Here is a 24,023-nt window from a genome sequence, read left to right as displayed (position 1 = left end):
CGGAGGGATTTAAAACATACAAGTAGCACCGGCTATGCGTTACTTTGGAACGGTTATTATTTGAAAAGAACGAACCTGCAAATGTCTCAACTGACCAATCAGAATCAAGCATTCCAGAGAGCCGTGTAATAAATATATACGTATTAGATAGGAAATAAACAGCAACACAATGTTCTGTAAGTTTGTGTGATTACTTTGTTTTATAGACGTCTGTAACAGACCTAAATCATCTTTGCTTTGCTGCATAGTTGCATTTTTTTATAGTTACCGAATCTGTTACTGTAGTTAATGTAGTGATTACTTTTATTTCTGGCGCTATATTAAATAATTATTTATCTAATTAGATCTGTCACAAACATGATTCCTGCACGATCTAATGTGTTGCATGTTATTAACTTACTGTCATGCATTGTGTGCAACATTTTTTGTCTCCCTCTTCGTGTTTTCCGGTTGCTAAAAAACTCTTAAGCCTCTTAAAAGTCCTTGTCCGTGCTCCTAACAATTTTGACCTTAAGACCTCTTTTAAGTGTTAAGATGCTTTCTGAATTACTTTTTTCTTTACTAGGATTTTTTTCTTTAATTTTAAGAGTAAACGCCCCACATTTCTAAGAATTTTCTTAGAATTGCTTCACTAGGAGCTACTTTTTGCATTAAGATTCTTGATGAATACAGGCCCAGATCCTCTGCTTTAAAAAAGTTTCATCCTACCTTCATTTGTTCTCTTTTTATTACCTCTCAAATTTGGGTAGATTTCTTCAAAAATACAAAATTTTGAGCAAAAAGCTGAGATAATTGCATTTTTTTAAAGACTTTTGAAACAAATCAGATTCAGAGCGACGATCTTGTGTTGAAGTACTGCATGTATAAAACCTCAAAGTAATGCAAACTTTAAGCACTTCGGATTGACTGACGATCAAACTGATATTCTCATAATAACTGCACATCACTTTTCTCCCAGGGATTATTTTGATCGGAAGAAATGCGCCACAGTACTCCTGTTCTTAAATAACCTTAACCATAAAGCCATCACGTGTGACGTTAAGGGACCTGTTATAGTCTGGGACTTCCATGCCAGTGGGCACTGATAAACACAGTGCAGTAAATATATAAAAGAAGATATAAAGAAAAAACAAATGTGTAAAAATATCTAATCCATTATGGGGGCCATAAATGTAATAATATAGTAGATGGCATTGTAGACCCTTTTTACACCACGAATTTGCAATCAGCTTACATTTGGAATTAAAGCTTTTTCTGTTACTCTTTATTTCACGGTACAGTTAGCATTTTAACTCTTTTGTTCCTTTAATAGATCTGGCGCTAAATGTGCTGAAGTCCTCAAAACATTCAGATCAAATCTACAGAAGAAGTTTCAGTGTTTGTGTGAGGTAACATCAATGCAGAAAAACCCAACACTACTGAATGAGATCTACACAGAGCTTTACATCACAGAGAGTGAAAGTGGAGAGATCAATAATGAACATGAAGTGAGACAGATTGAGACACAATCCAGAAGAACAACAACAGAGGAGACACCAATCAAATGTAATGACATCTTTAAACCTTTACCTGAACAAGACAAACACATCAGAAGTGTGCTGACAAAGGGAGTCGCTGGCATTGGAAAAACAGTCTCTGTACAGAAGTTCATTCTGGACTGGGCTGAAGAGAAAGAGAATCAGGACGTCCACCTCATATTTCCACTTCCTTTCAGAGAGATCAATTTGATGAAGGACAAAACACTCAGTCTTTTAGATCTTCTTCATCTTTTCTTCCCACAAACAAAAGAAATGGAAATCTTCAGTGATAAATATAAAGTGTTGTTCATCTTTGATGGTTTGGATGAGTGTCGTCTGTCTCTGGATTTTCACAGCAGTGTGAGGTTGTGTGATGTAAGAGAATCAACCTCAGTGGACGTGATGTTGACAAACCTCATCAAGGGGAATCTGTTTCCCTCTTCTCTCATCTGGATCACCTCCAGACCAGCAGCAGCTGATCTCATCCCCTCTGAGTGTGTTGATCGAGTCACAGAGGTACGAGGATTCAGTGATCCACAGAAGGAGGAATACTTCAGGAAGAGAATCAGTGATAAGAGTCTGTCTGATCAAATCATCTCACACCTGAAGTCATCCAGGAGTCTCTACATCATGTGTCACATCCCAGTCTTCTGCTGGATTTCAGTCACTGTTCTAGAGAGAATGATGAGTGAAGCAGAGAGAAGAGAGATCCCCAAGACTCTCACTGAAATGTACACACACTTCCTGATCATTCAGACAAACATCAAACATCAGAAGGACTATGAGAAGAAAGTGAAGGATGAAGACATGATCTTTAAACTGGGTAAACTGGCATTTGAGCAGCTTGTGAAAGGCAATCTGATCTTCTATGATGAAGACCTGAGAGATTGTGGCATTGATGTATCAGAAGCATCAGTTTACTCAGGATTGTGTACTCAGATCTTCAGAGAGGAGTTTGGTTTGTATCTGGGGAAAGTTTACAGCTTTGTTCATCTGAGCATTCAGGAACATCTAGCAGCTCTATATGTGTTGTATTCATTCCTGTTATATAAGAGGGATCTACTCAATGAATATTTACCATCTAAACATCAGTTCACATGTGACACAATATCAGATCTGCATCAGAGAGCTGTGGATAAATCTCTACAGAGTAAGAATGGACATCTGGATCTTTTCCTCAGATTTCTTCTGGGTCTCTCACTGGAGTCCAATCAGAAACTTCTGCAGGATCTTCTGAAACACAAAGAGAAAATCTCCTGGAGCAAAGAGAAAACTGTTAACTACATTAAAAGCAGAATAAGATTGAATCCTAATCCAGATAAATCCATCAATCTGTTTCACTCTTTAAATGAACTGGGTGATCAGTCTCTTGTGAATGAAGTCCAGAAGTATATAAAGTCTGGAAATCTTTCAAACAAGAAACTCTCCTCTTCTCAGTGGTCAGCAGTGGTTTTCATTTTGCTGACATCAGAGCAGTTAGATGTGTTTGATTTGAGGAAATACATAAACAGAGATTTCAACAAAGATCACAAAGATCACATGACATCAGATGAAGTTCTTCAGAAGCTGCTGCCTGTGGTTGAAGCATCAAGATCAGCTGAGTAAGTCACAATGGGTGCAATCATTGTGTGTGTGTGTGTGTGTGTGTGTGTGTGTGTGTGTGTGTGTGTGTGTGTGTGTGTGTTTTCTGTATTTTGTGGATTTAAATTGTATCTCTAATATTTTGTCATTCTCAGTATTATTACTCGTTGTGGACTGTCAGAGAAAAGCTGTTCTGGTCTGACTTCAGTACTAACTTCAAAATCTTCATGTCTGAGAGATCTGAATCTGTATAAGAATAATCTAAGAGATTCAGGAGTGAAGCTGATCTCTGATGGACTGAAGAATCCAAACTGTAAACTGGAGAAACTGGAGTAAGATCATAAATGAGTTTCATCACATCTTTAACAGATGACTTTTGTGGGTTTATATCATCACATTTGTCTTCAGTGATTCTTTAATGATATTATTTAATAACACAGTTTTGATTTTTACAGTGTTTCCTCTCAGTTTCTCTCTTTTTGTATATAAACAAACAAAACAATCATTTTTTAAAGCAGAGCTGTCTTTTGATTTCATTCATTAATTTAACCAAATTTAAAGAAACATTGATAAGCGCCAATGATTGGTGATTTTGCTTATTTTTATAGAGACTTTAAGGGCCCTATTTTAATGATCTAAGCGCATTGTCTAAAGCGCACAGCGCAACGTCTAAATGGGCGTGTCCGAATCAACTTTTGCTAATTTAACGATGGGAAAAATGGTTTGTGCGCCGAGCGCATGGTCGAAAAGGGTTGGTCCTATTGTAATGGGAGTATTTTGGGCGTAACGTGCAGTAAACCAATGAGAGTCTCAGCTCTCATCCCCTTTAAAAGCAAGTTGCGCTGGCGCTATGTCTAATCCCTATTTAGATGACAGACTGAAAAACTAAGCGGAGGACGAAGATCCCCAGTTTAAGATTAATGTTAAATAATTGTTGTTTTTCACTTGTATTGAAATTGTTATTTTTTCATTAAAACCTTTAAAACCCGTTTTCTTTTAGTCATGGAAGTAAAAAAGCAGGCTTGTAATTGCTTTAAATGTATGGCTATCCAATATCATCAAAAAATAATTTACAAGTATGTAAAAATAGGTTTGTACTCTAAAAATACTTTATTTGTAACAAACAGGAGATAAAGAATTTACAAACGGCTCTCCGCACGTTTCAGCACTTTGGACAGTGTTTTTTTAGCAAAGAGTTTTTTTAGGCATTACTTAAAAATGTTTCTCATCTTACCATATACACAGGTACAGAGTCATCATATACAATAAATCCGTGAGGTAGCATAAAAAAAACATTTAAAAACAGATGCATTTGTTTAAAGCAAAGCATTTATTTACTTACCAGGCTGCACAGACCCGGCGCCAGACACAAATTCACGGACGGGCATTTCATTTTTCAGGGGGGGCACAAATGAAAGCAACCTCAATGCAATGCATAATATCATTAATTATGAATTAAATGGACAAAAAAGCGAGGAAGAACTAACATACCTCTCCATTAACGCAATACAACGGAGAAGATTGGACCTAGCTAACTGAAGCAATCTAAACGCAAATAAAACACGTCGCAGGGCTCGACATCAACGCTTGTCCGCTTAATATCAGAGACAAGTGGATTTTTTAAAAGGCCAAGTGAAAGAGAATTTTACTTGCTCGACCGAACAAGTAGCCTAGTCTGATAAAAAACGCCAATAACAATCACCAAAACAGATTCTGCATCCTTTAGTCTCAATGGCGACCGAACGTGCATAATGTAATAACGCAAAGTTAAACAAATAAGCACAGCAAACACAAAGCGAGTTAACAAAGTGGGTTAAACATACTGCGGTAAAAAATGTGGATTTTTTAATAACATGATACAGTTAAGCAGCATCACATTACGGTTGAAAATGTGACAGATTTAATGACTAAACAAGTAATTAATATTAAGCCACTTACATTTTAGACGCAATGTTGACTGTTTTTGTTGTTTCAGCAGCGAAAATAGTGAAAGGTAACAGCAGAACCATAACGTGTCAGTCTCACTGCAGGCAGCACTCAATAAGCGGTGGCGCTGGCACGCTTAGCAAACAACCAAACACATCCGCGCTCACTATTGACAAACCAATCAAATACGTTTAAATATTTATATTTTTAAATCAGACCAAACTAATTTTAATTTTTATTCAGGAGTTATATATGTACAAAACAATAACTTTTATTAATAACAGTGGCCTATTGATAAAAACATTGAGCTGGTGAACAGGTGAAGGGAGACCGCAGGCTCGTCCAGGGCGGGCACTGGTGACTCACAAGGCGGGCCCGGCCCCCTAAAGCCCGCCCATGGCGCCAGGACTGAGGCTGCAGGTGAAGCAGCTCTTTACGCCTTCTAACGTCTCATAATTAGTCCTCATTTATGTCCAAGAGACTCAATAATAATCTTTTACATTCAATCCTTTAACCTTTCATATTTAAAAGTGTGTTTGTGCTGCGCATTCATGTACTTTGTGATAAGCAAACCCGCATTGTTGTCCCGTTTAGGCGCATATTACTAATGTAACATAAAACATATTGCGCCCTTGACTTTAGACTTTAGACCAGGTTTTTGTTGGTCAATGGCGTAGTCTATTTTAGTTGCCTCAAAATAGCAACGCGCCAACAATGCGCCTGAACACACCTCGTTTTCAGACCAGAATGGCCATGGGCGCAAAAGGGGGCGCAAATTCATTTGCTATTTAAACAACGCGGCGCTAAACGTGAAAATTAGGGTGGAAACTAGCGAAAGACACTTGCATCGCGCATTGCGCTGCATTGCGCTGGGTGTAAGATAGAGCCCTAAATCTGACATTATGTGATGTGTAGTAAAGTGAGAGAGTTCAGTGTGTGTGTTATTGTTCTCTACAGCTTGAGTTATTGTGATGTCACAGATGAAGGTTGTGCAGCTTTGGCTTCAGCTCTGATATCAAACTCACATCTGAGAGATCTGGATCTGTCTGAGAATAATCTAAGAGATTCAGGAGTGAAGCTGATCTGTGATGGACTGAAGAATCCAAACTGTAAACTGGAGAAACTGGAGTAAGATCATAAATGAGTTTCTTCACATCTTTAACAGATGACTTTTGTGTGTTTATATCAACACATTTGTCTTCAGTGATTCTTTACTGATATTATTTAATAACACAGTTTTGATTTTTACAGTGTTTCCTCTCAGTTTCTCTCTTTTTGTATATAAACAAACCAACAAACCAATCATTAATAAAGCTGAACTGTCTTTTGATTTCATTCATTAATTTAACAAAATTTAAAGGAACAGTATGTAGGATTGTGGACAAAACTGGTATTGCAATCACAAAACTTGTGGCTAAAACTGGTACTGCAATCACACAACTGGGGCCCGTTCTTTGTACGTCGCTTATTACATCCGAGATTAAATGACACATTCTAAATGTTTAGATCTCGCTAATTATGATCTCGCTTATTTGGTTCTTTGAACACCACTGCTGTTGATGATTAGTATGGCAGGATTGAAATATCTGAGATCACTGTGCGTTCGTGCACTGCAAGAAAAGGCAAAACATATCGATAGTAGAAACACTGATCAGCAACGCTTTGATTGGCCAGTTGTTACAATGGTTAAAAACAGTTAAATGCTATTTTGTCTGTTTGTAACAACAACTTAAAAAGCAGAATATAAACAGGTGGTGGTCCTGCATCTTCATGTGATGTGCTGGCAGGAGTGATGTCTCTAAACTGATTGATTGTGCAGATCATCTCTGGAGCAGTTGCTCTTTCTTAAACCCACAGCCAATGCAACAATTTAATTTCTGATAAATACAATTCAAATTGTAGTGTACTATATGATTGTGTTTTACTCTCTTTTGTGCAGTTGTAGATAATACACCAACACTTTCAGCAGTTCTCAAGAATGTGTTAAATGAAGTATGATGTGCAGTAAGGGAATGTAAATGTTATTCTACATCAAAAGATTATAAAAGTGCAACTGTTTCTGAGCAATGCACAGGACAGTAAACATCCTCTCAGATGACAGTCCTTTAGAGAAACTATATGCAAGTGGTTAAATAAGTTAACTAGTTCAATTGCATTATTCTTAACTGATTTCTGACTATATTAGCAATATTAGCAATATTCCACGTTAACTGAAAGTCCTGCATCTGCTGAGTCTGCACAGAAAAGTGTAGTAAAGAAGATAAAGATATGTGAAAATATGTGCAAAAAACTTATTTGGTTATTTTGGTCATTTTTGTCACAGAACAGGGACAGGGTAACATATTTGTAGACAACGTTTTAAAGATAGAATAGATAGAAATTAGTAAACGAAAACCCTTTCATGCATGACATTGTAAGCTACTTGACAATTAAAATAGGAGATTAGTTTATTCAAATGGAAATTATTTCACATTGAGTAATAGTCTTTATTGTACATAACATCTATTAGTGCTGGGTATGATTGATTGCTGCTTTTATTAAGGAAAATTCAAACTAATTTAAAATGAATGTGATCAGCATATTTGTCTTCTCATTCGTTTAAGAATAATAATGTTACACAAAAACAAGTTGCACAAGTTCAAAAAAAGAATATTTGTTATATATTTTTTAAATAACATCACTAAAATATTTAATTAATCTATCCCTTTTTTATTACGTGTTGAATTTGAAAAGCTCTTTATATTAATCATGCATCTTACGCAGATTGCGCTCGTATAATGGAGAATACGCGACTGCGTCAGACTTTCCATATCACATCCGCTTAAAAAGGTACAAACTAATCTTGTTTACATGAAATAAGCCTGCTCCCGAGCAGGTTTGATCTTACGGACCTGTTGCTATGACAGCAAGTCTAGGATGAGCTTCGAAGAACCAAATTGGATCATGCCAAATCGTCAACAATCAAATCCAGCTAACTGAGTTAGCAACGTACGAAGAACGGGCCCCAGGTGGCCAATACACAAAATGACAACATAAACATCATTTGAGGTCTGCAACGTCACTTTTTAAATGACAATATCCTGGCCATAACACTGTTGTGAGTGATAAGTATTTGAAATGAAAATGATTTCTTAATGTCTAGTGACATATCAGGGCCATTTTATGATTAATTGATATACATTTCTTACATACTGTTCCTTTCAAGAAACATTTGATAAGCACCATTGTTGGGTGATTTTGCTTATTTTTTCAGAGACTTAAAAGGTGACATAGAATGATTGAACATAGTATTTATCCTTGTTCTGTGATGTGACATGTAGACAAAAATGTTTTTGTTTGGGTCTGTAATGCCTTTGAAGCAGGGCCGGAGTGGGACTCATTTTCAGCCCTGGAGTTTCATGCCTTAGACCGGCCCACTTTAGTTCATGACTGACTATTGAAATAATATCTTTAAAAGCTCAGTAGTATAAGTCTGCAGTAGTGCACTGTTCTCTGCAGCCTTGCAATTCACTGTATTTTTCAAATCATATTCCGTGCAAATGCAGTAAACAATTATAATTTTTGCCATAATCATGCAGCTTTACCATAAGACCATAATATTACTAAAGTAAACTTATTCAAAAACTAAAGGAAACAAATGTGTTTGTGTTTTCCTCTATATTTCTATTTCTAAAAAATTGTGAGTCTTGAGATTAACTGTTGGGTTGATAACGTTTGGAAACCCCTGATATACAATACACAAGCAAGATTTATCAAGTATGCATTGGAAACAAATGGAAAAAATCTGTATCTTTTTTTAGTACTTAAATCATGTCTATTGCTAAATAACGTAGGCCTACATTGTGTTAAAAAAAGAAAACATCATGGATATACTTTTGAAACTACTTTTTTCAAATAAACTAATGAGTTTTGCATCAAATAGATTTTTGTTCCTCTTGCAATAAACAATGAATAACGACTATTCATAGATAATTCATCTATGACTTGGATAAAAAAATACGTTTTGTAAATTCTTTTCCTTTTAGAGGCCAGCCCGTTTGTATTAAGACGCGCTCAAGTTTATTTAAAATATAATAGACGTGCGGCCGGCAAGCGCACTCAAAAGACGCGCTCAAGTTTATTTAAAATATAGACGCGTGGCCGGCAAGCGCACTCAAAAGACGCGCTCAAGTTTATTTTAAATATAATAGACGCGCGGCCGGCAAGCGCACTCAAAAGACGCGCTCAAGTTTATTTAAAATATAATAGACGCGCGGTCGGCAAGCGCACTCAAAAGACGCGCTCAAGTTTATTTTAAATATAATAGACGCGCGGTCGGCAAGCGCACTCAAAAGACGCGCTCAAGTTTATTTTAAATATAGACGCGCGGCCGGCAAGCGCACTCAAAAGAGGCGCTCAAGTTTATTTAAAATATAATAGACGCGCGGCCGGCAAGCGCACTCAATATAGACGCGTCTGAAACAAAACTCGTGTTCAAGTAAGCGCTTTGAAAACCAGAAGACAGCGGCACGTCCTGCGTTTCCCATGCGTTTAAGATGTCAATGAACCCTAATGCAAGAATTCTTCCAATAAGTGGTCGGGACTCGGGACACAATCAACTTGTGCATAAAGCGACGGGAACATCTCTCACCCGCAAATACGCGTCATCCCGGTGGCATGACAACACCGGCCCTCGTGGCCAAAAAAAACAGACCGGCCCACCGGGAATCCTCCCGGTTCTCCCTATGGCCAATCCGGGCCTGCTTTGAAGCTTCCTAAAAACCTCTCTCTAATAGCTCTATTAGGGTGGGGGATTTTAAACAAGTGGTTTTGCACCCATTTGGCTCCCCCTACTGGCTTAACTTGCAATCTCATTCCTGATTGGCTGATTTTGCTGCCACTCTAAAAATGTAGCCAATTATTTTAAAGTGGAGGGGCAGTTAGATGCCTGTGATGTCATAAGCATCCGTTTTTCAGATTGGGCGATTTTCTGGCTGACATTTCTAAAAGAGGAATTTCTATGACACTGAGATGTTGAGCACTTTTTGTATGTTTGTGAATGTGCGTAGACTCCCATTATTCAACAAAGACAAGGTAAAAATGGTTTTTCATTCTCTGTCCCCTTTAAATCGTAACTTATGTGATGTGTAGTAAAGTGAGAGAGTTTAGTGTGTGTTATTGTTCTCTACAGGTTGAGTTGGTGTGGTGTCACAGATAAAGGTTGTGCAGCTTTGACTTCAGCTCTGAGATCAAACTCACATCTGAGAGAACTGAATCTGCATAGGAATGAACTAAGAGATTCAGGAGTGAAGCTGATCTGTGATGGACTGAAGAATCCAACCTGTAAACTGGAGAAACTGACGTAAGATCATGAATGAGTTTCATCACATCTGTAACAGATGACTTTTGTGGGTTTATATCATCACATTTGTCTTCAGTGATTCTTTACTGATATTATTTAATAACACAGTTTTGATTTTTACAGTGTTTCCTCGCAATTCTAAAAACTAAATTGATTTGTTTACCTCAGAATCGATATATATTTAATATTTTTTCTTTTCCAAAGAGGTGGTGGGGAGACGTTACTGCTTTTATTCCAACAAAGGGCAAAACATATTTGTTGTTGTCTGTAATAGGTAATGTCTTATCCATTTCAAGCTGGAGTAAGAATGCAAAACCATGGCAGAGACAGGGGAGCAAACCTCTTCGATAATTATTTCTGCACTTTCACGTGATAATGACGCTCTTTGATAATGGCATTTTGCATGTGAGCATGTCGTGTATCTCCCAATGAGTTTGGTGTGCGTTTGCGTGTTCATTTCGCGATAATTTTTTTTTTCAAAAGCTCCTTGTCACATTGTATCCTTCCATGTTTCTGAACTTGAGAAGAATTGAATGCATTAAAGGTCTTCACAAAGGATCCGGGTCTGATTAACTTTGTGTGTAAAAGCCATCTATGGGGATAACAACTGGCTCTTGGTTAAAAATCAGGACGACGCACTGCACTTTCTTTCTCAAGCATTAGTTTAGTTTGAAGTTTGTAGCACATATTATTTGTCTAGAGTCTTAAATAAGTTCAATTCAATTTTAAATAAATTGTTCAGTAGTTTATTTATTTATTGTTATTTATTAGAACAGTTTAACATAGCACTTTATTTTATTTCAGAGAGTATTATTCTACTCATTATGTTGCACATTTGAATATTATAGACGGTTTCAGCAGTAACAACATAAACAAGCGGCTGTCGTGGTCCGCACATAACTTCCGGTAAACTCCGCTGAAAATAATAAATAACTACAAAGTACTTTAAACATAGTTTATTTATATAGCAAGCAAAAAAAAACAACACACAGATTACCTAAGAAACCAAAAAAATTGTTATTTTCGACGAGGCATTTGTTCAAGAGATCAGTTTAGCAACTAGTCAAACCATTGAAAAAACGAAACCGGAAGTAAAGTTCGGATCCAGACGTGTATCACGTGCGTCCGATGAAACCATCTATATTCAAGTTCAAGGGTTTGGAAAGTTTTATGGTTTGATGTACTTTAAAATATGCACTATGTATGTGGTCTGCTCCTGAAATTAAAATTCAGAAAGATGTAATGCATTGTTTTTGATAATGTGACTCATATACAGTCTGTTTAAGGGTATGATCAAGTATTTTCAATTGTCTGGTCTTTATTAGGCTATCAAAAATGTGAATAGCTACTATCGCAATAGCCACAGAATCGCAAAATGTATTGAATAGGCACACAGGTATCGGGATATAGAATCTCCTGATTAGTGAATCGTCCCAGCCCTAGTTTCCTTTCAGTTTCTCTCTTTTTGTATATAAACAAACAAAGCTGAGTTTTCTTTAGATTTCATTCATTAATTTAACCAAATTTAAAGAAACATTGATAAAGCACCATTGATTGGTGATTTTGCTTATTTTTATAGAGACTTTAAATCTGAACTGATGTGATGTGTAGTGAAGTGAGAGAGTTCAGTGTGTGTTATTGTTCTCTACAGGTTGAGTATGTGTGATGTCACAGATGAAGGTTGTGCAGCTTTGGCTTCAGCTCTGAAATCAAACCCATCACATCTGAGAGATCTGGATCTGTCTCATAATAATCTTAGTGATTCAGGAGTGAAGCTGATCTCTGATGTACTGAAGAATCCAAACTGTAAACTGGAGAAACTGAAGTAAGATCATAAATGAGTTTCATCACATCTTTAACAGATGACATTTGTGGGTTTATATCATCACATTTCTCTTCAGTGATTCTTTACTGATATTATTTAATAACACAGTTTGGTTACTCTTTATTTTACGGCATCACTGTTATAGTATAATCATCAACAACATGTACTCACTATAGGGTTGGGGTTAGCATAAGGGTTTGGTTTAAGGTTAGTTGGATGTAATTATGCATAATTAACTGTTATTACTATAATACTTACATGTGACATGTGTAACAAAGGCATCGTAAAATAAAGTGTTAACCACAGTTTTGATTTTTACAGTGTTTCCTCTCAGTTTCTCTCTTTTTGTATATAAACAAATAAAAAATAATAATTTATTTAAAGCTGAGCTGTCTTTTGATTTCATTTATTAATTTGACCAAATTTTAAGAAACATTGATAAGCACCAATGATGGGTGATTTTACTTATAAGTAGTGCTGCAACGGATCACGACCCACGGTTTAGCTCGCATGTGATTCGCGGATTAATACTTAAATTTAATTAGGGAAAGTTTACCATTTGCACGTGTTTTAAAGGTTTGCAAATGTTAACATTCAAGTGATTTTAAACAGTTTAACTGCAAAAAGAGAGTTAATTCGCCCTCTGTCTGTTTGTGTGCGCACATTTAAGGGCACTGAGTAGTGCACACACGGAGAGATATGCAGTCTGGGCATACTTGGTCTTAAAGAGACCGTAACCTCAATTGACCTACTTAAGTTTGTGGCATTAATGTTAATCAAACAACCCAAGACAAAGAGAAAATCACTTCTGAAGCTTTAAAAAATAATAATTACATTTAATTAATAAAATAAATGCAGTGTTATTATTCATTTGATTTCTGTACCTAATGATTTTAGACCTTACTTAATGTGCAACTTTTTTCTTTTTTATAAATGTTTGTAATTTCTTGATTTGTTATTAGATTTTCCCATACTTTTTTTTTGCTGATCCGAAAAATTATCCGATCCGTGCCTCAAAAACGTAATGTGATCTGAACTATGAGTTTTGTGATCCGTTGCACCCCTACTTATAAGTTCAAATTTAAAGTCTTTAAAAAATGTGATGTATTGTGAAGTGAGAGAGTTCAGTGTGTGTTGTTGTTCTCTACAGGTTGCGTTATTGTGGTGTCACAGGTGAAGGTTGTGCAGCTTTGGCTTCAGCTCTGAAATCAAACCCATCACATCTGAGAGAACTGGATCTGTCTTTGAATAATCTAAGAGATTCAGGAGTGAAGCTGATCTGTGATGGACTGAAGAATCCAAACTGTAAACTGGAGAAACTGGAGTAAGATCATAAATGAGTTTCATCACATCTTTAACAGATGACTTTTGTGGGTTTATATCATCACATTTGTCTTCAGTGATTCTTTACTGATATTATTTAAAAACACAGTTTTGATTTTTACAGTGTTTCCTCTCAGTTTCTCTCTTTTTGTGTATAAACAAACAAACACAACAATCATTTATTTAAAGCTGAGCTGTCTTTTGATTTCATTCATTAATTTAACTAAATTTAAAGACGCATTGATAAGCACCATTGATGGGCGATTTTGCTTATTTTTTTCAGAGACTTTAAGTCTGAACTTATGTGATGTGTAGTAAAGTGAGAGAGTTCAGTGTGTGTTATTGTTTTCTACAGATTGAGTAGTTGTCGTGTCACAGATGAAGGTTGTGCAGCTTTGGCTTCAGCTCTGATATCAAACTCACATCTGAGAGAACTGAATCTGTCTGAGAATAATCTAAGAGATTCAGGAGTGAAGCTGATCTGTGATGGACTGAAGAATCCAAACTGTAAACTGGAGAAACTGAAGTAAGATCATAAATGAGTTTCATCACATCTTTAACAGATGACTTTTGTGGGTTTATATCATCACATTTGTCTTCAGTGATTCTTTACTGATATTGTTTAATAACACAGTTTTGATTTTTACAGTGTTTCCTCTCAGTTTCTCCCTTTTTGTATATAAACAAACAAACAAAAACAATCATTTATTTAAAGCTGAGCTGTCTTTTGATTTCATTCATTAATTTAACCAAATTTAAATAAACATTGATACGCACCATTGATGGGTGATTTTGCTTATTTTTTTTTAGAAACTTTAAATCTAAACTTATGTGATGTGTAGTAAAGTGAGAGAGTTCAGTGTGTGTTATTGTTCTCTACAGGTTGAGTGAATGTGATGTCACAGATGAAGGTTGTGCAGCTTTGGCTTCAGCTCTGAGATCAAACCCATCACATCTGAGAGAACTGGATCTGTCTTATAATAAACAAATAAGAGATTCAGGAGTGAAGCTGATCTGTGATGGACTGAAGAATCCAAACTGTAAACTGGAGAAACTGAGGTAAGATCATAAATGAGTTTCATCACATCTTTAACAGATGACTTTTGTGGGTTTATATCATCACATTTGTCTTCAGTGAATCTTAACTGATATTATTTAATAACACAGTTTTGATTTTTACAGTGTTTCCTCTCAGTTTCTCTCTTTTTGTATATAAACAAACAAACAAAATAATAATTTATTTAAAGCTGAGCTGTCTTTTGATTTCATTCATTAATTTAACCAAATTTAAAGAAACATTGATAAGCACCATTGATGAGTGATTTGTTTATTTTTTTGAGAGACTTTAAATCTTAACTTGTGTGATGTGTAGTAAAGTGAGAGAGTTCAGTGTGTGTTATTGTTCTCTACAGGTTGTATGATTGTGATGTCACAGATGAAGGTTGTGCAGCTTTGGCTTCAGCTCTGAGATCAAACTCACATCTGAGAGATCTGGATCTGTCTGAGAATAAAATAAGTGATTCAGGAGTGAAGCTGATCTCTGATGGACTGAAGAATCCAAACTGTAAACTGGAGAAACTGAAGTAAGATCATAAATGAGTTTCATCACATCTTTAAAGCAACACCAAAGAGTTTTGGCTCTTTGCTCCCCCTACAGGTTAGAAGCGTAATTGTCCATTACCCACTGTCATAAATACTGAGGCATAGCTGGCTCTGATTGGATTGTAGGTCTGCCGTAAAGCAAGTTTTTGTAGTATTCACTCGGACTACAGGACCACTACCCGATGGTTGGAAACTTCTTTAGTGCGGTTTTGGCCGATAGAGGGCTGTAAATCGAATGTGAAAGTGCTGTTCACCCTGTTTAGAGTGGATGAACAACAACTGTTTTGGAAGCGTTATTTTAAAGGGCCAGTAAGGTGCAAATTTTAAGCATCCTATCACTATTTATAAGTCCCGGACAACAGGTTTAAATGCATGCAAGGTCAAAAAACACTGTAATTTTCTCAAAATATAAATTTAAAATTACCCCATTTCTCAGAGATCCCCAAACGATTCGTGTGAAGCCGTTCAACGACTCAGTCTGCCTAAACCCCACCTTTCAGTAGCCTACTCTGCTCTGATTGGTGAATTGACACAGTGTCTTTGCACAGATCAGTCTCACAGACCACAGATCGGTGGCACAGACCAACAACAGTGCAACATGTACAGGGAGTGCAGAATTATTAGGCAAGTTGTATTTTTGAGGATTACTTTTGTTATTGTACAACTACAGTGCTCTTGGTCAATTCAAAATGTTAACAAACCCTCAAACCTAAACATTTAAGTAGTAAAAGTGAAATTTTGGCTTTCTTAAGAGAATATTTCTATGTACATCATTATTAGGCAACTATTAGTGGGCAGAATTATTAGGCAACTAAATGAAAAACAAAGATTTTGCCATCTCACTTGTTTTTTTTCACCTATTAAAGTGAGAATAATAAACAAACTCTACATTTACAAAAAAAATTAATAAAACAATAAAAAATATATAAACTTAGTGACCAATATAGCCACCCTTCTTTTCGATAACAGTCACAAGCCTTCCATTCACGGATTCAGTCAGTTTCTTGATCTGGTCTGAACCAACATTTTGTGCAGCCACAGCCGCAGCCTCCCGGACACTGTTCGGAGAGGTGTACGGTTTACCTTCACTGTAAATGTCCTGCTTAAGAAGGGATCAAAAGGTCTCAATAGGGTTTAAGTCAGGTGAAGAAGGGGCCATGTCATTAGTTTTTCATCTTTAAGGCCTTTACTGGCCAGTCATGCAGTGGAGTACTTTGATGCATGTGCTGAAGCGTTGTCTTGCGTACAAAAGTCTTCTTGAAAGATGCAGATTTTTTCCTGTACCACTGCTTGAAGAAAGTGTCTTCTAAAAATTGGCAGTAGGTCTGAGAGTTGTTTTTTATTTCCATTTTCAACCCAAAAAGGTCCAACAAGCTCATCTTTAATAATACCTGTCTGTGCCTGCCTGCCTGTAATGTAGAAGACACTTTCTTCAAGCAGTGGTACAGGAAAAAGTTTGCATCTTTCAAGAAGACTGATTATTTTGCAAGACAACGCTCCATCACATACATCAAAGTACTTCACTGAGTGGCTGGCCAGTAAAGGCTTTAAAGATGAAAAACTAATGCCATGGCCCCATCTTCACCTGACTTAAACCCTATTGAGACCTTTTGATTCCTTCTTAAGCAGGACATTTACAGTGAAGGTAAACCGTACACCTCTCTGAACAATGTCTGGGAGGCTGTGGTTGTGGCTGCACAAAATATTGGTTCAGACCAGATCAATAAACTGACTGAATCTGTGAATGGAAGGCTTGTGACTGTTATCGAAAAGAAGGGTGGCTATATTGGTCACTGAGTCTATATATTTTTTTATTTTTTATTGTTTTATTAATTTTTTTGTAAATGTAGAGTTTGTTTATTATTCTCACTTTAACAGGTAAAAAAAAAAACAAGTGAGATGGTAAAATCTTTGTTTTTCATTTAGTTGCCTAATAATTCTGCACACTAATAGTTGCCTAATAATGGTGTACATAGAAATATTCTCGTTAATAAAGCCAAAATTTCACTTTTACTACTTAAATGTTCAGGTTTGAGGGTTTGTTAACATTTTGAATTGACCAAGAGCACTGTAGTTGTACAATAACAAAAGTAATCCTCAAAAATACAACTTGCCTAATAATTCTGCACTCCCTGTATTGACCTCGTGCTAACATGATTTACTGAGAAGACATTGTCAACATCAATACACACCATTCATCATTAATCCAAGCAATAAAAATGACGATTGAAACTAACATTTTACACTCATTTAAGCATTTATGTAAACTAACCGGGTCATAACAAAACCGTAAATGAGCATGCGTTAGCCGTTTGCTAACGTGACTCTCTGACAGTAAATTAAAGCTCACGTAACACACGCTGTTTCTGCATTTCTGATATCAATCTGGAGTACCTATAGAGTAGTATGACATCCTTTATATCTCTGAAGAGTCTTTAGTTTAATCAGATTTATAAAAGAAATATTAGCTTTAACGAATCTTTCCGATAACGTACGAAAAAATGAAGAAGGAGGAGTTATAACACGGGAGGAGCGAGTACGAGTCATGCAACACTATACAACACTTATAACGTATGATTCACTACATGTTCGTGTCATTTATATAATATACACGCGCCTATTTCCAACATAAGACAGAAGTCTTACTTACCACGTGTAACTCGTCATGACCCGGTTCTGAAAATCCACCGCATCAAACACACACGCAAAACTCCGCTGCTAATCCGGATAATAAACTATATCCATTGTTTCCATGAGGCTGGATGTCTTCTCCTTACATCCAAAAACACACTTCTTCTTGTGCCATTGTTGACTTTTGAAATTAAACAAAGCTGAGTGGCATGATAAGCTGTTAGCAAGCTCTAGCGTCTCCCGCTGACTGACGGCTGGGCGGGGTTTTCCGGGGGAAGTTTTCCGGCGGAAGCCCATATAAAGAAGTGATACGTATCGAAAACCCCTGAAACGTCAGTTAGAACCGTAATCGAAAAAAATTAGCCGAAACTTGTACGAACCCTGGCGAAGTGCATTCGGCACAGAAATACTCTGAAACACGCCCAACTGCATTTTTGACACTTTGCCTACGTTAAGCATGAGGAAACAACTCTATAACTGTGTTAATAAGTCAGAATGCTTGAAATACCATTAAACCCCCCCTTTAACAGTTTAAACACACAACATCATTCATCATTAATCCAAACAATACAAACGACGATTGAAACTAACAATTTTACACTCATTTAAGCATTTATGTAAACTAACCGGGTCATAGCAAAACCGCTTGCTATCGTGACTCTGACAGTATATAAGTTAGAGTTTAAACAACGATATCATTCAACATTAATCCAAGCAATAAAAACGAATATAGACATTTTACGCTCTTTTAAGCAAGTATGTAGCTATAATCATACTTACAGGTTGTGGTTAGGAGACGCATGTTGTTCCAAATAAAGTGGGTACTGAACCACTTTCATTGCGAAACGTCTAAATCCCTCCGTTAAAAAATAATTTTAACCACTGATTCTTCACAGCCAGACACGTTTAGTATATCCCTCCTTGAAAAAGTCTCCTTTGGTAGTGAAAACAACACAAGCTGAAAACACAGCGTGAGCTGATGTTTACACTCACACACAAACTAGCTGTGGGCGGGTCATAGTTTTCGTTTCTCCTGGGCAAGGCTGTAGGCGGAGATTAGTATCTCATGTGACGTGGATAAGTTTGTGTGACGTGGATAATATCAGGAAGAAGACTCACTCCCTATAACGACTCGTTTCAGCGAGTTAGAGTCGACTCCCTACTTTAGAAGCCAATAACTTTATTAATCGTGCACTTTTTGGTTCAACTACTTTACACGTTGTGTACATTGATGGACAGCTACATGACACACTGCAATAAAGGTAAGTTTTTGGATCTGTGTGGCTCTTTAAGGTAAAAAAAAATCTTTGGTGTTGCTTTAACAGATGACTTTTGGGGATTTATTTCATCACATTTGTCTTCAGTGATTCTTTACTGATATTATTTAATAACACAGTTTGGTTACTCTTTATTTTACGGCATCACTTATATAGTGTAATTATACATTTAGGTACTAAGTAATAATCATCAACAACATGTACTTACTATCCACACTATTCCTATGCCCCATGACGCTTTGCGCGATTTATGGGTGCGAATTTCTGTGCGTACTGTCACTGAACCGGAGCTACAATTTCAGAATTATGCTGGTCTATGCTGGTTTAGCTGGTGGTCACCAGCATACCAGCACCAAAACACAACATATGCTGGTATGACCAGCATGGGATGCTGGTGCTAATGCTGGTTTAGCTGGTGCTAATGCTGGTGTTGATGCTGGTTTGATGCCGGTTTAGCTGGTGTTCACTAGCAAACCAGCACCAAAACACAACATATGCTGGTCTTGCTGGTATGCTGTTTTTTTCAGCAGGGCCCTCCAGCCGCAACTCGGCTCCCATCATTCATGTTTATGAGCCATTCAAAAGAATCGGTTCGTTCGCGAACGTCACAACTCTACAAGGCATTTTCAGACGTGCTTAAAAGATTTGATGTGTCCAGCCCCTAAGGCTCACCGAAAGAAAAAGCTCATCTCCACGTCAGCACCCGATGTGTGTAATCAACAGCCGCGTGACGTCCACCAGCGGTAGCGCAAGCCTAGGGTGGAAAGAAATCTAGAAAACGTCCGAACCCCGTCAAAAAGCCCAGTATTCGTCCGAATCCGAATCCTGGGGTCACGTGATTCATGTAACGTTCTACAGTTCCAAACTGTCAATCTGTTTGCATAGGTTTTCAGCTATTTTAGGTAAATATTAGCTTGTAATGTGAATTGATTACTATACTTACTATGTTTATAATGTTTTTTTACTAGGGAGTGATAAAAATACAGTAAATCAGTTAATAAAGATAAACATTTAATGGTGACCCAAAGATAACTGTGGTTATCAATACCAACTACAGCAACACAGTTTATCTTTTATTTTTGTAGTAAAAATATGGCTATATATGGCTATCAATCTGCTAAAAACATAATTCCTACACTTTTACTATATTAAAATCATAAAAAAGATCGCCAACGCGGATATTTGTAACAGTGAAACATAACAGAAACACACTAAATTCACATTTAATTGTATTTATACTACACATTAAATGTTAAAATTATACATGATTTTCGAGGATACATCACTCGTATTACTTACCAAAAACAATGAAACACATAGCAGCATTGTGAAGCAGTGTGACCTTTTTATAAAGGGATAGTTTGGCCAAAACCGATATTAAACCCATGATTTACTATGGCGGCGCTACCGGAAGCTAGTTAATTACGTTGATAAAATTTTAAATATGGATATTTCTACAACAACACCGCACGGATTACCCTCAGAAGACCTTTGTTTATCATCCGTTTGGAGTCGTTTGGATTTAATTTGTGAAGGATGGACGCACTTTTTTTGGACTTGAAGGTCGTGGACTATTGGTGGACCCCGTAACATTACATTTAACTCTTTCACCGCCATTGACGAGATATCTCGTCAATTAAGAGAAAACGCTTCTCCGCCAATGACGAGATTTTCCGTCTTTCCGCAATACTGCTATTATCCACCAGTATTCGCAACTTTTTAAACCCGGAATTATTGCCCTATGACAAGCTGCTGCATGTCCGTGTCTGTTTTAAAGATCGCTCTGAATGGCATCTCTATGAAAAGTCCATCACAAAAATGGAATTATCTCTGCTTTTTGCTCAAAATGTGGTGTTTTTCCAGAAACCTACCCATATTCAAAAGCTGATTACAAAAGAACCACCAAAGGTAGGATGAAACGGGTTTTTTTGTTTGAAAGCAGAGAGTCTGTTCTTTCATTTGGTATATTGTATTTTTATATATTTAAAGAAGAACATTTTCTGGAAGGCATTAAACTTTGGTGAAAATCATGAAAACGCTGGCGGTGAAAGAGTTAATCAACTGAAAGATCTAAAATATTTTCTAAAATATCCGAAAATGTGTTTGTCTGAAAAACGATGGACATATGCAACTTGGACAGCTTGGGGGTGAGTAAATCATGGGTTTAATATCGTTTTTGGCCGAACTATCCCAAGGCATTTAGCTACACGCTATTACCCCCTAGTGTTACTCGTAATAGATAAAAAAAATAAGTATAAAGTAGATGGCAATCAGTAATAAAATATTAAACCATTAAATCTATATTATTCACACATTATACACAACTCATTAAAATATAAAAATGTTACTAGTTATGATTAACGATAATCATTACCTACAGCAGAGATCATAAAATATCACTGTTGACTATATTCAGAAAATGTCAGAAAATGTAAAGAGAAATGGTAATTTCATCGATTTACCAGCAGGTGTCATTGAAATGAATGGGCTTCAGTGCTGCGTTTGGAACTATGCGTCACTACATGACACACTGTTTCTTCCGCATTCCATTCTTACAATGGACGTCTATGTGAGTGCCGTAACTCTCTTATTATATGACTCTGGTTTGAGATGCGACATGTGAAGTAAATGTGAAGCAACCTAGGGGATCGGCGCATATCTGACCAAGACAGAACGGATGTTTCTCAATCCAAAGGCTGCAGCCTCCGCAGGTTGCATATGCAGTCTGTATGTCATCAAGCCTGGTTTATTATTTTCAGACATTTGCAAGTCATAAGCATATTACAACAATGTATGATTTAGAAGAATAATAGTCAACTTTATAATGGTTAATGTTATGAAATAAGACAGTCTTGATGACGTATGCAGCTTACAAATGTGACCTCCGGCTCCGGAGACTACAGTCTTCAGATGTGTAGTTAAAAAAAATCATTTATTTAAAGCTGAGCTGTCTTTTTGATTTCATTCATTAATTTAACCAAATTTAAAGAAACATTGATAAGCACCATTGACGAGGGATTTTGCTGAAAAAATGTGATGTATCGTGACGTGAGAGAGTTCAGTGTGTGTTATTGTGCTCTACAGGTTGTATGGTTGTGGTGTCACAGATGAAGGTTGTGCAGCTTTGGCTTCAGCTCTGAGATCAAACCCATCACATCTGAGATATCTGAATCTGTCTAATAATAAACAAATAAGTGATTCAGGAAAGAAGCTGCTCTCTGATTTAAAGGAGGATTCACATTATAAACTAGAGACACTGGAGTAAGTAAATAATTGTCTTTGTTGTTTTTAGCACATTTTCTGAAGTGATTGTTAAATGATTATTATGATTTTAAATGGACTGGTTATTAAAATGATTAAAGTTAAATCCCAAATCACACACGTATGCACTATTCTACGCCATTTTCTAGAATAAAGAAGTATAAGTACTGTGTTCACCCAGAAAATACCACAAAAGAAAGTGTACTTTAAGTACCCGGATAATGCCTTTATTCAACAGAAAATTAGAAATGTGCAACGCTGGACACTTTGTACATTAAACAGTCACTGCAAATTAGTTTTCATTGACTTGCCTGTGTTGTACTATGCGTTTGACTTCATCTTACATTTACAGTAAGTAAAACTATTAAGTTTTCAATTTGGGATGATACTGCTCTTCTAAAATTCATACCCTACATGATCAAGTTCATAGTGCATATAGTGTATAGTGTGTCATTTGGGACACAGCTTATGATTGGACTGATTTTGATGATGAAGATTATGATGATGATCTCTTCAGGTTCTGATGATGATGATGATGATGATGGAGCCACTACAGTGATGTCACAACTCATTCAACAGAATGAACCAACACTGAAGACACATGAGTTCAGATTTCAGTATTAACTCCTGAAAGTATACAGAGACCATAAAACCTCTAACAATACATCATGTAATCTGAGAGCATTTTATTTCTATTTGTAAATAACACAAAGGTTTATAAGGAAGTCTGACTAGCCATTTATGTAACCGGTGACGCCAAACTTTACATGCAGCCAGCGACAGCGGTGGAATAACTGGACTCTGCGTTGTGACTTTACGAAATCAGACACAGGACAGCAGGCTTCGGTTCTTCTCCAAGACCATTTTTTTACATAACACATGAAACAAATAAGCAGCCTCTTTAGATGGTATTGCCCTTTTCATTCTAAAATACACACGTTGTACATTTATCACCATGTGCTCGCTCTTCCACATACTTAAAGACAAGATTATTACTCAAAGGGGCTGTTTCCCAGACTAACTTAAATGTTAGTGTTGTCTTAACCGACAACAACTTGCTCTGACATATATTAAAATATATCAGTGCGAGTGTTGTGTCTGAAGATGCACACCAGTAATGTTTGTAAATTATGCTTTTAAAAATGACTTAAATAGCCTAATTTAACTAAGGCCTAGTCCTGACTTAAGCTAATCCCTGTCCATACGTGAAACTGCCCCAAAAAGTATAAAATGACACGATTAACCACACAGATAAAATAACATTACACAAAATTAATTCAAGTGAAAATATAAGTTCAGAAGATTAAAAATAAATAAAATACCAGGAGACTAAAGAAAAACCTACCTCTTCAACAAGATAACTACAAAAGAGAAGAGGATGTAGTAGCAGAGGAAGTTAAGTCAACATGAGACATCACAACCAGGGAAGCGCTCATTTTAATCAGGTAACCGTATGAGATATATATACAATTTTGTGTGATTTCTTATATTTAACAGTGTTATTTCTATACCTGTTACATATACACATTTCAGATAGCCTGAGAATCCTTTATACACCTTGATTGATTATTCATCACTATTATTATTATCATCAATTTCATTATTATCATTTGTATCATATTATTTTTTATTAATTTATTCACTCATTCATTTTATTTCTATATTTTATGTTTATTAATTTTTTCAAATATATTTCTTTATTTGATGTCTTATTAATTTAATTGTTGTTCAATCTCATA

General features: G+C 36.4%; 2 protein-coding genes across 2 annotated transcripts in view; both read left to right on the top strand.

Annotated features, from left to right (window-relative positions):
- LOC141349154 (NACHT, LRR and PYD domains-containing protein 3-like) overlaps nucleotides 1-24,023 on the top strand; it is a 110,630-nt gene that overhangs the window by 25,357 nt on the left and 61,250 nt on the right. The window lies entirely within an intron of this gene.
- On the top strand, nucleotides 1,305-22,795 carry LOC129445262 (NACHT, LRR and PYD domains-containing protein 3-like; the record flags this gene model as incomplete). The annotated part of the gene is made up of 9 exons (XM_073860026.1): nucleotides 1,305-3,118; nucleotides 5,982-6,152; nucleotides 10,195-10,365; nucleotides 12,017-12,190; nucleotides 13,341-13,514; nucleotides 13,869-14,039; nucleotides 14,396-14,572; nucleotides 14,926-15,096; nucleotides 22,108-22,795. Coding segments are annotated over 9 exons (3,204 nt in total), but the record flags the coding sequence as incomplete, so codon positions are not given.

This window comes from Misgurnus anguillicaudatus, chromosome 3, assembly GCF_027580225.2.
Source record: "Misgurnus anguillicaudatus chromosome 3, ASM2758022v2, whole genome shotgun sequence".
NCBI lineage: Eukaryota > Metazoa > Chordata > Actinopteri > Cypriniformes > Cobitidae > Misgurnus > Misgurnus anguillicaudatus.
This window is presented reverse-complemented; position numbering and strand designations above follow the sequence as displayed.